Genomic DNA, 13235 nt, shown 5'->3' on the forward strand with positions numbered 1-13235 from the left:
TGCTGCTGGGGGAAGCTCAGGTCCCCACCTCACCTGACTTTCCTGGGTGCTGCCATCACTGTATCCTATGCCAGCTCCTGATGGCAGCTATCTTCTCTTTGAGGCACCCAAGTCCTTGGCAAGGGAGCCTGTGCTAGTCCAAAACTTCTCCTGAGATGGGTACAGCGAGCTGTGACCATGTGGTTTAATTACACCCAAACCCATCCTGTCCTGACAGACCCTCATCCAAGGGTGTGTGCGTGACCCTGTACTGGAGGGATTTGCCTTCCAGAAAAGGATAATGAGAGCTGCAGGTGAGATTCTGCTGTGGGAATTCAGCAGGACTCTCTTAAGCACAACTGATCTCTATGCAGCCAGTCTGGACTTGCATGGAAAACAAGCATGTGAAACCCTGGGAATAAACCACCCACTTCCTCGTGAGGACCTGTAAGTCTCACCCAGCAAGCCAGTCATGTAGCTGCAAAGGATGCAAATAAACTCTGCTGTGTAATTAGCACCCTTTGTATGCCAGGGCAATCATTCCTAACCCCGACATGCAACCAGGAGCCAGGTCTGCCTGCACAGGGCTCAATCCCAAACACCCTCCCCAGGTGTGAAGCTGTGCTGCTTCCCTCAAATCAGAATCACATGGTGATGCTTTGCCCCATATGGGAGGAGCTGCCTTGTGATATGAGAGATCAGTTATGCTGCAAGGGCAAATATCCTCTTCCAAAGCCCACAGCCACTGCTGATAGGAGTGTTTGCTGATAAACACCTGCAGCATGCTGAGCCAATTAGTCTGATTTTATTACATTAAAGAATGAAATGTCTGTGCAGCATTTTTCCTGGTGAGACTCTGAACTGCCACTGAGGCCTCTGTGATGATGGAGTACTTTCCATCCCAAATTGTCCCTGGTAGCCTGATTTTTGCATTCTGCACCATGCAAACAAAGCACTGGTAGTATGAGCTGAAGCACAGTCACTGATCATATGGGGACTCCTCCTCCCTTGAGCCTTGCTGTTTGTACCAGAAAAACAGACACAGCTCTTGGAAGGAGGCTGTGTGACTCCAGGGGCTGGTGTGATTGTCCCTGCAAGACATTTGATGGGTGTCACAGTGTCAGCTGGAGAAATGCTTCTTTTCCTAGGATGAGAAGTTTGGAAAATGGAGTCTGAGGGTGTGGGAAAGCTCTTTCTCTGTGCTGTCCTTGAAGGCCTAAAGGGTCATTGGGAAATGACACCAAAGGGATCCAAACCCAAGAGGTGCTTCTTATTTTTAGAGCTGCAGAGCAGGCAGCAAGTGGGTAAGCAGAGCTGGCCTCCAGATGAGGCTGGGAGCAGCGTGCTGGCTGTAGACAGGGGCATCTCTGCAGTGGGGCAGCCCTGGGGTTTGCAGGCACACTGGCACTCCAAGCAGCACTGCAGCCTTCACAGGAGTCAGTATCTAAGCCAGACTTTAAAAACAGCCTCGTCTTGTGCTGTTGCTTAAGAGTGAGATGGAAATCTCACTGTGTTTATAGAAACTGAAATGATAGGACTCCGCTTGAGCAAATGCTTGCAATGAAAGATTCAGCTGGCTATGGAGCTTTGCTTCCAGGAGCAGAAGAAAGCCACTTAGCCATTTAATCCTTTGAAGATTTCAGTCACCCTGATAAGATGTAGACAGGGCAGGACAAAGGAGATGGCTGTTATGGGCCCCTGCAAGACTGTCACCTCCCCGGGCAGGCTGCATCCCACCACCCCAGGGAGCCACGGAGGCCAGCATGGCTCCTGAGCCTGCCCACTGCCCTTTCCCCGGCTGTGACACAGTCCCTCGATTTAAACACTTAATCCTGGGAAGATTGTGCAATAGCTCCTTCAGGCTGAGAATGGATTATGCCCGTTTCAAAGGTATTTGGCACTCTGGCTGCACCGTGAGAGTCCAATCTACCAGCCCGACCTCTCCTGCAAGAGCACCTGCAGGCAATTCTTGCAGCTGGTGCCTAGCAACTTGCTCTGAGCTGCTCTCACTGCTAAAATTCAATGTTATTTCCACCTTCCTCCCCAGAGGAGCAGCTCCTGGGTCAGCATCAGGAAAGAATGAGACGTTTCCCACTCAGCTTGCTATAAATTAGTGGTATGGGAGGGGCTGCTTTCTCTCTCTCTCTCTCAATTGTGTGTCCTGTAGCCAGCTAAAAAGGCATCTCCTCTCAGCATGTGAGACCGGTTGAGGAGATTAAGTAAAATGTTTTTTTTCCCCTTCCTTCCCAATTTGTTTTCTGCTGCCAAATGCTTCTCCCTTCTTGCAGTGGTCTGCAGAAGAACCAGGCTTGGATTCATGCTGTGTCTCCCCTTGGCTTTGCTTGGGTGAGCCCCAGGTTATGCCAACACACACAGGTAGCTGCAAGCCCGGGGCTGTGCTGAGCACTCTCTAATGACGCACAGCAACTTTCAGATCACCTGTGTGACAAATGAAGGCAGCCCTGAATCTGAGAGAGATACCCCTGGGAAATGGCAAGCACCAGAAAAAAATGCAAAGGAAACCAATTCTGCCTGTTTATGGCACTGAGATGTTTGACGACGTAGTGAGGCAAACATCAGCCAGCCTGGGCAGGATCGAGCAGCGTGTTCCTGCTTGTGGGCAGGGCACAGGAAAGGGCGCTGGGAAGAGGGAGCCAAAGGGAGGATCCAGCTGCAGAGTGGGCAGGGGCTCGGGGAGCAGCACATCCTGCAGCGCCTGCTGGCACGGTGCAGAGGGAGGAGCGCTCCAGCTGGGAGAGTTGGGAAGCTGTGAGTAGAGAAGTTCATAAGTAGCAGGGCTGTGGTACGGCAGCCTGGGTGTTTTTCAGAGAAAAGCAAGACGAGGTGCCTTGTAGGGCATTTCCAGTCCTTGGGAGGGCACGTTTGCCTCTGGCAACAAGCCCGAGATCCAGGCGGATTTCCCAGTGGGACTCTGTTAGAACATCTCAGACTTGCCTGAATGGCACAGCTCCCTTGGTGGGGTCTGGTGGGAGGGCAGCTGAGCACTGCCTGCCCTGGCTGTTCCCAGTGCTAGCGCTGGTTCACCACTGCAGAGCTGACCTCTCCTTGCCTCCCCAGTTTTATTTCTTGGGAAGCCCTGGGTGGTCCTAGCCACTGCAGCCAGAGGGTTGGAGTGCCTCATTGCTGTGCACAGGGTGGTGTTCAGAAGAGCCACCTTTATCTCACAGCTCTGTCCTCAGCTCCTGACTGCCTGCAGCACGGCACAGTCTGGGAGGAGGAGTGGGAATCTCCTGGTCACTCGTTTGGACTCGGCAGCCTGAAGCAGATGAGGAGAGAGGTTCGTAAGCGCAGAAGCACCAATGGAGACGTCTCCAGCTCATCCCAGGACCCTCAGCCCTCCAAGGTGGGACATGGCTCTGTTCCCCAGCCCAGCAGTGGTGCTCAGCATGCTTCAGGTAGGTGTTTAACTTAAGGGTTTGTCATGATGCAGATTACTTTAAACAAGCCCAACTGCATTGCACAGGCTGGCTGATAAGGATTGAGAAACACTTTATATGGAAAGGCATAAAGGACCCAAGTCTGATTCAGCCTTTCCTAGTGTCCAGTGGGTGCTTGTGGCCTGCATGGCTCAGGGACTGGCCAGTCCCCTGCCAGGCTGTGATGCCTGAAGGCCAGGAGACACTGTGGTGGCTCTTCCGGCCACAGGAAAGGACAGCTCTCCAAGCAGCACGGCTGAGCAGCCTTTGTCTCACTGCGTGGGTGACACTGGTGGTGTTTGTTGGCTGGCCCAAAGTGGGTTTGGGACAAGCTTGGGACAGCAGAGTTTTCAGAGCAGCATGGCCAAATCCAGTGCCTGTAGTACAAAACTGTGACTCTGGTGGCTGAAGGGACTACTGGCCCAGCCAGCACTCATGGGTCAGGAACCCTTCTGCTCCAGCAATCCCTTCCCACCACAGCCTGCCTGTGCTTTGCACAGTTGTTCCCAAGTTCCTTCCAGCCCTAATCTACAACCAACTTAAGCAGTTTCAGTCCTAACTCCTTTCCTAGCCTGGCTCAGAGTAATGTATCTGGGAGTGCAGTGGAGATGGGGACCTTGCAACCGGGAGAAGACACGTTGATAGCAAAATCTTCAGCTCAGAAAATGTCTCCTTCCTCCCTGCAAACATAAGGGGACAGAATTAAGGCTGAGCTTTCTGACCTCCAAGTTCTTGACTTCTGCTCTCACGTTACAGCAGCAGCAAATCCTGTTGCATGAAGCAGAAATCTATCTGTCTGAACACACACTATTTCAAACTCTTCTCTGCGTAAACTGTTCCAGACTTGACCAGGAACAAGGCTGTTTACTAACAGCAGAATTAGGAAACTTCTTTAGTATTGTGGTGTTTTCTCCCCTGTTTTTTTAGTCTGCATATTGAGCTGCTGAAGCTTAAATTTGGCAGCTAACAGTGTCAATGTGTTTTACTTCAAGTTGTTTCCCTTTGCCCGATTGCCTGAATATCTCTGCAATTCCTCTGTGTACAGTGTGCTCTGCCTTCCTTCCAATGGAAAGAAGGTTTTTCCTTCCCTTGTATGAGATTTGAAGGACAAGCAATGATACACTCATTTTCAGTAAATAAATAGAGGATGTTAAACTGCAAAAGGCCCGTGGCAATATTTTGGGGTTTTTTTAACAAAAAGGTTGAATCCTGCTTCCATTTATGCTGACGTAAATCTACAATAATAAAGTTATTTTACAGAACTGCATATTTTATTAATCCAAGTGTCATAACTAGAATTGAATATGTGATAATAGTTTGATCATTGTATCCTTCTGCAGTTCTCACTTGCTATGATTGCAGCATCTTTTGGACATTTTACTTTCTTTTTCTTGTGTTGTAGATATTAAACTTTCTGACACAAGGGCTGCCAGCGTAAGCACAGCAGGAGGTGTCATGAACCCCTGAGTAAGGAAACCCCTTATGTGCTACTTTGATAGTAAAGGAAAGCAAAGTTTGGGAAGCAGTTGTAGTGCTTCTGTGATAGGTGGTTTTTACTTTGAAAATCTCTTCTGAGCTTTCCCTCCACCTCCGTTTTGGCAGAACCAAACTCTGTTTGCTTTTAGGATTGCTGTCATTCACAAGCTGCCTCTCCAGGACTAAGTAAGTTAGCATAGCTAAAAACTGAGAAAAATGGTTTCTACAGAGAGCATTGCCAGGGTGAAGTGTGGTTTTGCAAGCCTGTTGCTCACTTCACATGATTTATTGGACATTGTGTTCTTCTAACAAGTGACAAGGTCATACCAATTTGCCTGAGAAGGTTTACACAACCTTTAGCAACAAGAAACCTCACAGACTTAAAAACTTCATGCAGTAAGGGCAGCTCACTTTCACAGCTGGCCTTTTGAAAAGGATGAAGCAAGGTCAGTTCGGATGGAGAGGAGCAAGACTTGCAAACCCTAGACACAGCAGGAATGTTTGGTTCCTTGGGAACTTGTGTGGCTTGTTCTGATTTAGAGCTGTCCTGCGTGTTTCCAGCCCCAGTGCAGCAGCAGTGCTACAGTGAGGAGCTGGATTTAGGGCTGGAAATGCAGAGCGGTCCTGTCGCTCTCCGGGCTGTCCCCAGGGCCCAGCAGGGTGAGGGCGCAGGGGGACACCACACACGGGTGACGCTCCGGCTGTGATCTCTACAGGAGCGAGCTGTGGCCGAGGGAGGGAGCCCTGAAGGACGCGCTGCCTGAGGAGGTGTTTGTACGGCCTGGGGGCCTCCTCGCCCTGCGCCCCGCTGCTCCAGCTCAGCGCACGCGGGTGCCGTGAGGGAGGCACTCAGCCCGGGGCCGGGCCGGGCAGCTCGGCCTGTGTGCATGCCGTGTCTCTGTGTGTATGTGTCTGTTTGTTTGTGTGTCTGTTTGTCTGTCTCGCTCTCTCTGTCCGCTGCCTTCCCGCCGCCCAGCCCCTCAGCGCTTCCCCCCTCCCGCTGCAGCCCCCGGGGGCTCCGCTCCGGCCCCGCCCCTCCCCGCGCGAGGACCCGCCCCGCGCGCCGCCGGCGGGCGATAAAGGTCTCGCGGCGGAGCTCTGACGTCACGGGGAGTTAATTTTAAACCCGGACAAGATGGCGGCGAGGGACGCGGCGCGGCGCGCGGGCCCGGCCCGCCACCGGCCCGCCCCGGCAGGTAACGAGGCCCGGCGACGGCGCCGGGGGCGGCGGCGGGGCTGCGCTCGCGGGCTCGGTCCGGATGCGCGGGGCTGGGCGGCCTGGCGGCTCCGCGCGAAAGGCCCCCGTGTCTCCCCCCTCCTCAAAATGGCGTGGGCGGCCGCCCGCCCCCGAGGGGCGGCGGGGAAATCGCGGCAGCGGCCCCCGCGCCCGGCCCGCGGTCGCTCCTCGCCGGGGTCACCGCGCTTTCCCCGCTCCGCTGCCGGGGCCTCTGCCCCGCTGCGGTCGGCGGCCCGTGCCGGAGCGGGGCGGCCCGGGGGCCACTGTCGGTGACCTTATTCCCCGCGGCGGAGCGGCCGGGCCGTACCGGGGGTGCCTCAGCCCCGGGAGCAGCGGGGGCTGTGCCCCGGGGCCGCGGGGCGCTGGCGTTGCACAGCGCCGGGAGCGGAGCCAGGCAGCCCCGGGGGCGCCGACTTTCCCGGGGCCGCGTCCGCTGGCGGCGGGAGCAGCTCGGGGAAGGAGGTGACCGATCCCTGGCGGCCCGGCCCCCACATGGAGCTGGTGCGCTCCGCTGTCGGCGCTGCTCCCGCTGTAATGTATCCCCCGGTGGGGATGGGACACGGCTTTGGCTGGGTGCTCAGCCTCGGTGTGCTGGAGCCTGCGCACTGTGCTTCTTAAAGTATGGTTATTGCTCGGGAACGGCTTAAAATCTCAGCGCTCGTAGCAGCCTCCCTGCCGTACGCTTGGCGAGGGGGCACCTGGGATTTGTGAGGCTTGTACTGCCTCGAACGCTGAGTTTGGATCATGTGAGGTTTTCAGCGCTGCACTGGAACACTGAACTATTTTAACATCTTTGTTGTGTAACTCTCACTTAATTTGGAAGCTGAAAGATTGGACTGGGCACAGTTAAACAAAACCTAGCAGATGCCGTGTGCCACGATTGGTTTCAATTGCTTGATTTGCAAGCCAGCTAGAGATAGGGAAATCTAGCTGCACTATAAACTGGGAGATACAGAATGACAACTCACCTGGCTTGATTTACAGGGAGGAAAAGGCAGTGCTTCTGAGCATCAGGAAAAGTTTGATTGTGTTTGGCAGCATTGCAATTTGAATAATTTAAAAGAGCCCAAGAGATTGAAGTTGAGGATATGATACTGCTTTACTGCTCAAGGGCTGGTCTCTCTCCCTCCCAGCACTGCTCAGCTTTCTTTGATTTCAGTTTTTCTGTGTTTTTGCCACTGTCATTTAATTATCTCAAAGCATTAGATTATTGCATAGTTTTCTCAAGGTCATAAAAGTGCCAGCACACCTGTAATAAATGGCCTTTAATTAGCTATGTCATCATTAGCAGTGGAAACATGCACATGTCACATCTGAACTTTAGTCATGGAAGAGCTTAGGTGATAGGGTCTGTGTGGATGGCCTGTGCCTGCCTGCAGAAGGGATTTCTGCACATGAAATAAAGCAGAGGGATAGGTTGGAATAGTTACAAGAGCAGCAGTGAAACAGGAGAGGCCTTTAACTTCTCCTGTACCATTACTGAGTGTTGCTTAACAGCTGTTACGTCCTAGCTTACCCTAAAATCAATAATCCTGTTACAGCACCTCCTCAATAATAGCACTAGTTTTTGGTTTTTTTCAGCTGGAATTATTTTGAAAGCAGGGAGTGGAGTTGAGGAGGGCTGTATTCTTTCCTTTTCACGTTCACTTGCCTGCAAGTTGAAACCTAGCAGAGAAATAGTTCCAGCACAGAAGAGTTTTACTTGAATTGTTGTGAAAGCATTGTTTTTAAACATGACAGTCTGTCCTGGTTTGGGAGGCTGGGCAGCTCTTGTTTGTGTTGGGTGCACAGGAATGCTTGAGCCACGTCTTACAAGAGTCCTAATACTTCTTAGGTACCTTGTGTCAACTGCAGTTCCTGTGGTTTGCTTGAATATCAGTGATTAATATTTGCTTGCTGGCTGTGCTAATGAAGTAGCACTGACTGGAGTGAGGTGCTGTGATAGATAGATGAGGAGTTGTTTTCTCTTCCTGCCCTAATAATGGAAGGTACCTCATGCTGGCTAGCCTGGACAGAAGAAGGGATTTTCCTCCAGTGTAATAGAGGAGCACTTCCCTCCTGGTGGCTGCATCACATTGTCCCCTTCCCTCCTGGTGGCTGCATCACATTGTCCCCAGCTTTGACTTCCCAAGTTCCAAGCCAGATGAAACGGGCAGGTGGGAATGCAGGTGTGAGTTCTGTGTCCCTCTTGGTTTGGTGGTGAGCCACAGTGATGTGGTCTGCAGCACCAGCATGGTCACAGGCTTCACTTCAGTGCTGCAATAACAGTACTTTTAACTTTGTGCCTGTTGTTAGCAGACTGCTGTACATCTTATCACAGTCCATGGGAGTTTCAAGGACATTCATGAGGAAAACTAGGAAATTTCACTCAAATGTTACCTTACATAAGTTAGGTTTGAATTGGCTTTTGTTCTTTTATTGTGATTATGAACAGACCCCATCCCTGGGATGATTTTTATATTCATGGCAGTCTTTGAATTGGAAGTTTTAAACTTTAAAATCAGGCTGAGTTGTTGCCTTGTCTTTTAATTTACTTAATTTCTTTTTCTACTGTTGCTGCGTGCTGTGCCTACAGTGTGGTCTGTGAGCTGCCTGAGTGCATTTTTTCAACTTTTTGCTGGAGGCTGCATTTACTTCTTAAACTTACTATACTAGTTGTCAGTTTTTAGGTTTTTTCTTTAATCTCGACTATCTAAGATGAACAAGGCATAAAAAATATTTTCTAAGTTTCTGTAGTATTTGCCATTGGTCAACAACTGAAAAAAGTCAGAAATACTTATGTATGGTGGTTCCTTAGACTTTACCCTTGCTGAACTATGACTGGGTTTCTTTTTTTAAAACATTTTCAGCAACTTGATCTTCCTGAGATGTCCTGGAGGAAAGATAGAAGTAGCTTTCCTTGATTTTGGAGGGTTGTTCTTGATGTGATACAAAGAATGGTTATCTCATCCTGGAGCTGATTTTAAGGTCATGGTGCTGCGTAGGGAGTTCATTTACGTGAATGTGAATGCATTTCTGGGCTTGGGATTGGTGTCTGAAAGACCAGAGCCAGAGTTTTAGATACATGTGGAAACATGGCTCACATTGATGTCTGCTGTTTCAGTCAACTGCTAAGAAATGACTGATAAGAAATAAGTGATGTCTTTGAGGATAAGAATTATAATCAAGGCATTTCTAGGAGCAAATTAATACATAATAGGAACTTGTGTTTTGAGAGCATTGATAACTAACTTGCCTGACCTTTAGCTTGTGTTCATTTCTGAAATAATATGTTCTGTATAGTGTTCATTGCCAGGAAAATAAGACTTTGTTTGCTTGCCAAGCTTTTTGAAACATTTGAATATCAAACTTGGAAGGACTGTTGAAGTTTCTTCCTTCAACTCCCCAGGCTGGTGTTTAACTGGAGTTCCTGCTCTGCAGCAAAGCCAGGAGCTCCCTGTCCCCTTTTGTGTTTGGGAGGGAGCCCACATCCCTATTCTAGCACCATAATTATCTCTACAGGATGTGTAAGCATGTGAGCATCCTCCTAAAGTTATCTGTTCAGTTTGTCTGGAGTCTGTCACTGAGAATTTTGGCTGCTCCATGACAATGTTACTCCTTGAAGTAACAAGACTGCTTTATATCTCAGTGTGAGAGTAGTAGATCTTTGAAGCTGTACAAGTATCTCCTTCAATTAACTAGGGAGGGAAAAAAGAGAAAAGCTGTGCTAATTTAATTATGGTTTGTAGCTGGCTTCTCTTTAAGGTTGGAAAAACTTACAGTAGAATGTTTGCCACCAAAGATGCCACTACTGAGCATCCAAGGCAATCCAGAGGAACTTAGATGAGTAAATGCAGGTAAGATGGATGTTGGAATTCCTGTTTGATGCCCACTTATGAGCAGGACTAATAGGAAGTCAAGTATAAGGTGAAAGAGAAGTCCATTTGGGCCTTTGCAGAAATGATTTATGAAAATACAGCTTATTTTAAGAGTGGCCCTGCTCTTGTTTCTCATGTAGGAATAGGTGAGAGGACTGGCAAAAGTCTATGTAAAAGACTTTTGTGTAAAGTGTCTTTTAGGGAAGGGTTTTTTGTTCACAGCTTGGTTACTTGGCCTCTCTTTACCCTTTGTATGGGGGAAATTCTGATATGCTTTACTAGGATGAGAGATGTCCCGTGTAGTTTGTTGTTATGGTTTTTTTTTCCTAAATGTATTTTCAGCTTTATTTTCAGTGCAGATGATGAGCAAATGATGATTGCATTTCCAGCCCTAGATATTGGTGATTTTTGCATGGCAAGGTGGGATTTGCTACTGCAGGTCATAGCAGGTTTCTTTTAAAGGAGTAGAAACCAAAATGTGGAAGATTTGAACTGCTGAGATGTTGTACAGATTGCAGACATGGAATGTAGAATGCAATTCCCACTGAATTGATATTTGATAGTAGAACCTAATTTGCTCTTACACAGTTGTTCCAGTGACATCAGAATCAGGTTCCAGTCTGTAGTTCATGTCAAATTATGATGCATTTATTTTCCCACCCTTACCTCAGAGATAAGCATGTTGAATTTACAAATTCTTATTGGTCTCAGTAAAATATTTGGAATGTCTTTTTGAGCAATGTATTGGATAATGCCTCCAGTATAACAAGGTGCCTTTTTTTTTTTTTTTTCACTTGGATTGAAAATTACAGAAACTTGTTGGAGAACATGTGTCAGCTGCTTGTACTGAGGTGTTAGGACTGCTTTCCCTGTGTTGTGCATACTTGGAAAAGTTGTTCTCACCTCTTATCTCCTCCAGCAGGGTGGTACTGCTGAGTGGAAGACTAAGTGCTGTTATTTTAGCTGCTTCTTTAAACCCAATCCTGTGATAATACTGCCTGCAAACTTGCTGTCTTTTCCCCTCCTCAACCTCTTCTGCATGAAAGACAGGGTCTTCTGGCTTTTTCTTATAGGTGGTAATTCGCCTTGCTCCGTGTGGTGTGATCTGCTTGGGGAGCTGTAACTTCTGGGCAATAAAAGGTTCAAGCTGTCAATCCTTTGCCTAATATGGGAATCATCACAGCCCTGATTTCAGGGGAGGAACAGTCACTTGAAGTATGTGAACTCCTGGGCATGGAGACAGAAGCTTGGCCTCCTTTAATGTATTGCTTAGACATAAAATAGTAGTGAAAATAACTGCTGTAGAAAATGAGGTTAAGGCTCTTGATGCAATCAAATCACTTTCTTAAAGCAAGAAGTCATCTTGCTTTTAAGAGAATTAAGTTGCTTAAATACTCTGTAATCCTGAACTGAGGAACTGTGTTTAAGATTTTAAACATTGCCTCGAAGCTGCCCTCAAAGTTAAGATAAGTTAACACTTATCTTTCAGGGAGCAAAGTCTTAAGCTTGTCTTTAGGATAGGGAGGGAGAGCAGTTCAAAATTCTTAAAAGGAAATCTTTCCAACAGCTGCTATGTCAGGCTTGTTGCTAATAAATTGTTTGGAAAAGTGCAGTAAGTAATGATTTTGAGGGTTAGGACATAGAACTGGAGTATTTTCTAAAGCTAATAGTACTATGGAAATAGCTGCTGAAGACCTACAAGTTATGTGTTGAGATTTAAAAGGCAAAAAAACCCTTTCAAGATAAAATACTGCTGGTACAAACATTCAGAAATGTGACTTCTGCTTTTAAACTTAATTTTTTTCAATAGAAGAATGAACATACTGTGAACATTTGGATAGCAAATGTGGTTAAATGCTTGTAGAAACTTCAGATGCTATGAGAAATCTTGCTTGTTTGAGAAGACCCTCGGAATACAATTTGGTTCTTTTGAAGAGGTTGGAAGTTGGCTTGTGAAAATACTGAATATTATTCTTAGAGTCTTGCTCTAAGTACTTTGAGTTGCAGATATCACTGTGTCATTAATCAAATATCAAACTGAGTTGTTCTTTAGTCTAATCTTTTGTTGATTTATTTCTGTGGTGTATTGGGACTAGATTAAGCTTTAGTGAGCTTTGAAGAGGAGCACACTGCCGACTTTCTCTGTTCCAGTTCATTTTATAATCCTGCCCTTTCCTCCCCAGAGCCTACTCTGTGTACTGTAAGGAAAGATTTCATGGATCCACCAAATGAGGACATTAAGTGTGATCTACAGAGACTTCACTGTTGGTTGACAGGTTGTGCTAAAATCTACACACTTTGTAGAGTTGTGTTTGCCTCTTTCTTCTTCACCTAAGTGAAAGATGTATATTAAACCATTGTGGCCTCAACATAGGGTAGTCTTGCAGAAAAGCAGTTTGACTGTGCAGATGTATTTAGACAAGTTTGAGAGCTTGATGTGAAGAGGAGTAGTGAGCAGCCCCCTCTGTGTTTATTCTTGTTGGGATGAGAAGTGTGGCCTGCCTTACACCTGAGGCTGCTGACTTCTTTCACTTCTATACCTCTAGGCTTACCTGGCCAGCAGCCATCAATGTACACATGACAATGGCATTTCCTGTCTCAGGAAAATGTGTTTAAAAATCAAAAATGCTTCAGTTGTTGAGACTTGTTTTGTAGCAGTGGCTGATGTTTCTGTGGTGACAAGAGTTGTGAATATGTTAAAAATTGTTAGGTAAGTGGGTGAGCCTTGAGCCCTGTGAGCATAGAAGGGTGCTTGCAGGGAGCTGAGCTGCTGGAGTCTGTGTTAGAATGTCCTTGGGACAACTTCACGAGTGATACTGAAATTAACATTTTTCTAATCTCCTCTGTAGCAGGCCCAGCTCTCAGAAGGTGCAGTGCATTCCCTAGGCGTGTTCAAGGGAATATTCCTCCCGTGCAAGAAGGACTGTGCCAAGCTCGAGCTCTTCCTACCAGCCACACGTCCTGGCCTGTAACACTGACAAACTGAAACCCGTGGCATCCTCCATTTGTAAGGGAAGGAAACCTTGTTCTTAAGTGAAGGTTAACAAATGTGTTGGCTACCCCACCTTAAATCTGGACTTTATTCAGATAGAGACAAATCTTTGGCAACACACAGTCAGATCCAGTTACAGCCCAGTTGTCTACCCATCTTTGCAGTGTTATCACATATCACCAAGTCAGTTCCTACATGAATATGCTTCTTAACTGTACTTGTGAGTTTTGGGAGTCTGGAGAAATTTTCCAGCTGAA

General features: G+C 47.8%; 1 protein-coding gene across 5 annotated transcripts in view; it reads left to right on the forward strand.

The window, feature by feature from the left end:
* The first annotated feature begins 2922 nt into the window (after positions 1 to 2922).
* Positions 2923 to 13235, forward strand: part of ATL2 (atlastin GTPase 2) — a 38428-nt gene continuing 28115 nt past the window's right edge. For 2 of the 5 annotated variants that reach the window (XM_058801273.1, XM_058801274.1), the window contains exon 1: positions 2923 to 3395. In XM_058801273.1, the coding sequence (XP_058657256.1) occupies positions 3266 to 3395 (130 nt within the window). In that variant the 5' untranslated portion in view covers positions 2923 to 3265. The remainder of the gene's footprint in view (positions 3396 to 13235) is intronic. The other 3 variants (XM_058801277.1, XM_058801276.1, XM_058801275.1) reach the window with 3 other exon arrangements.

The sequence above is a fragment of the Ammospiza caudacuta genome, chromosome 3 (assembly GCF_027887145.1).
Source record: "Ammospiza caudacuta isolate bAmmCau1 chromosome 3, bAmmCau1.pri, whole genome shotgun sequence".
Lineage (NCBI taxonomy): Eukaryota > Metazoa > Chordata > Aves > Passeriformes > Passerellidae > Ammospiza > Ammospiza caudacuta.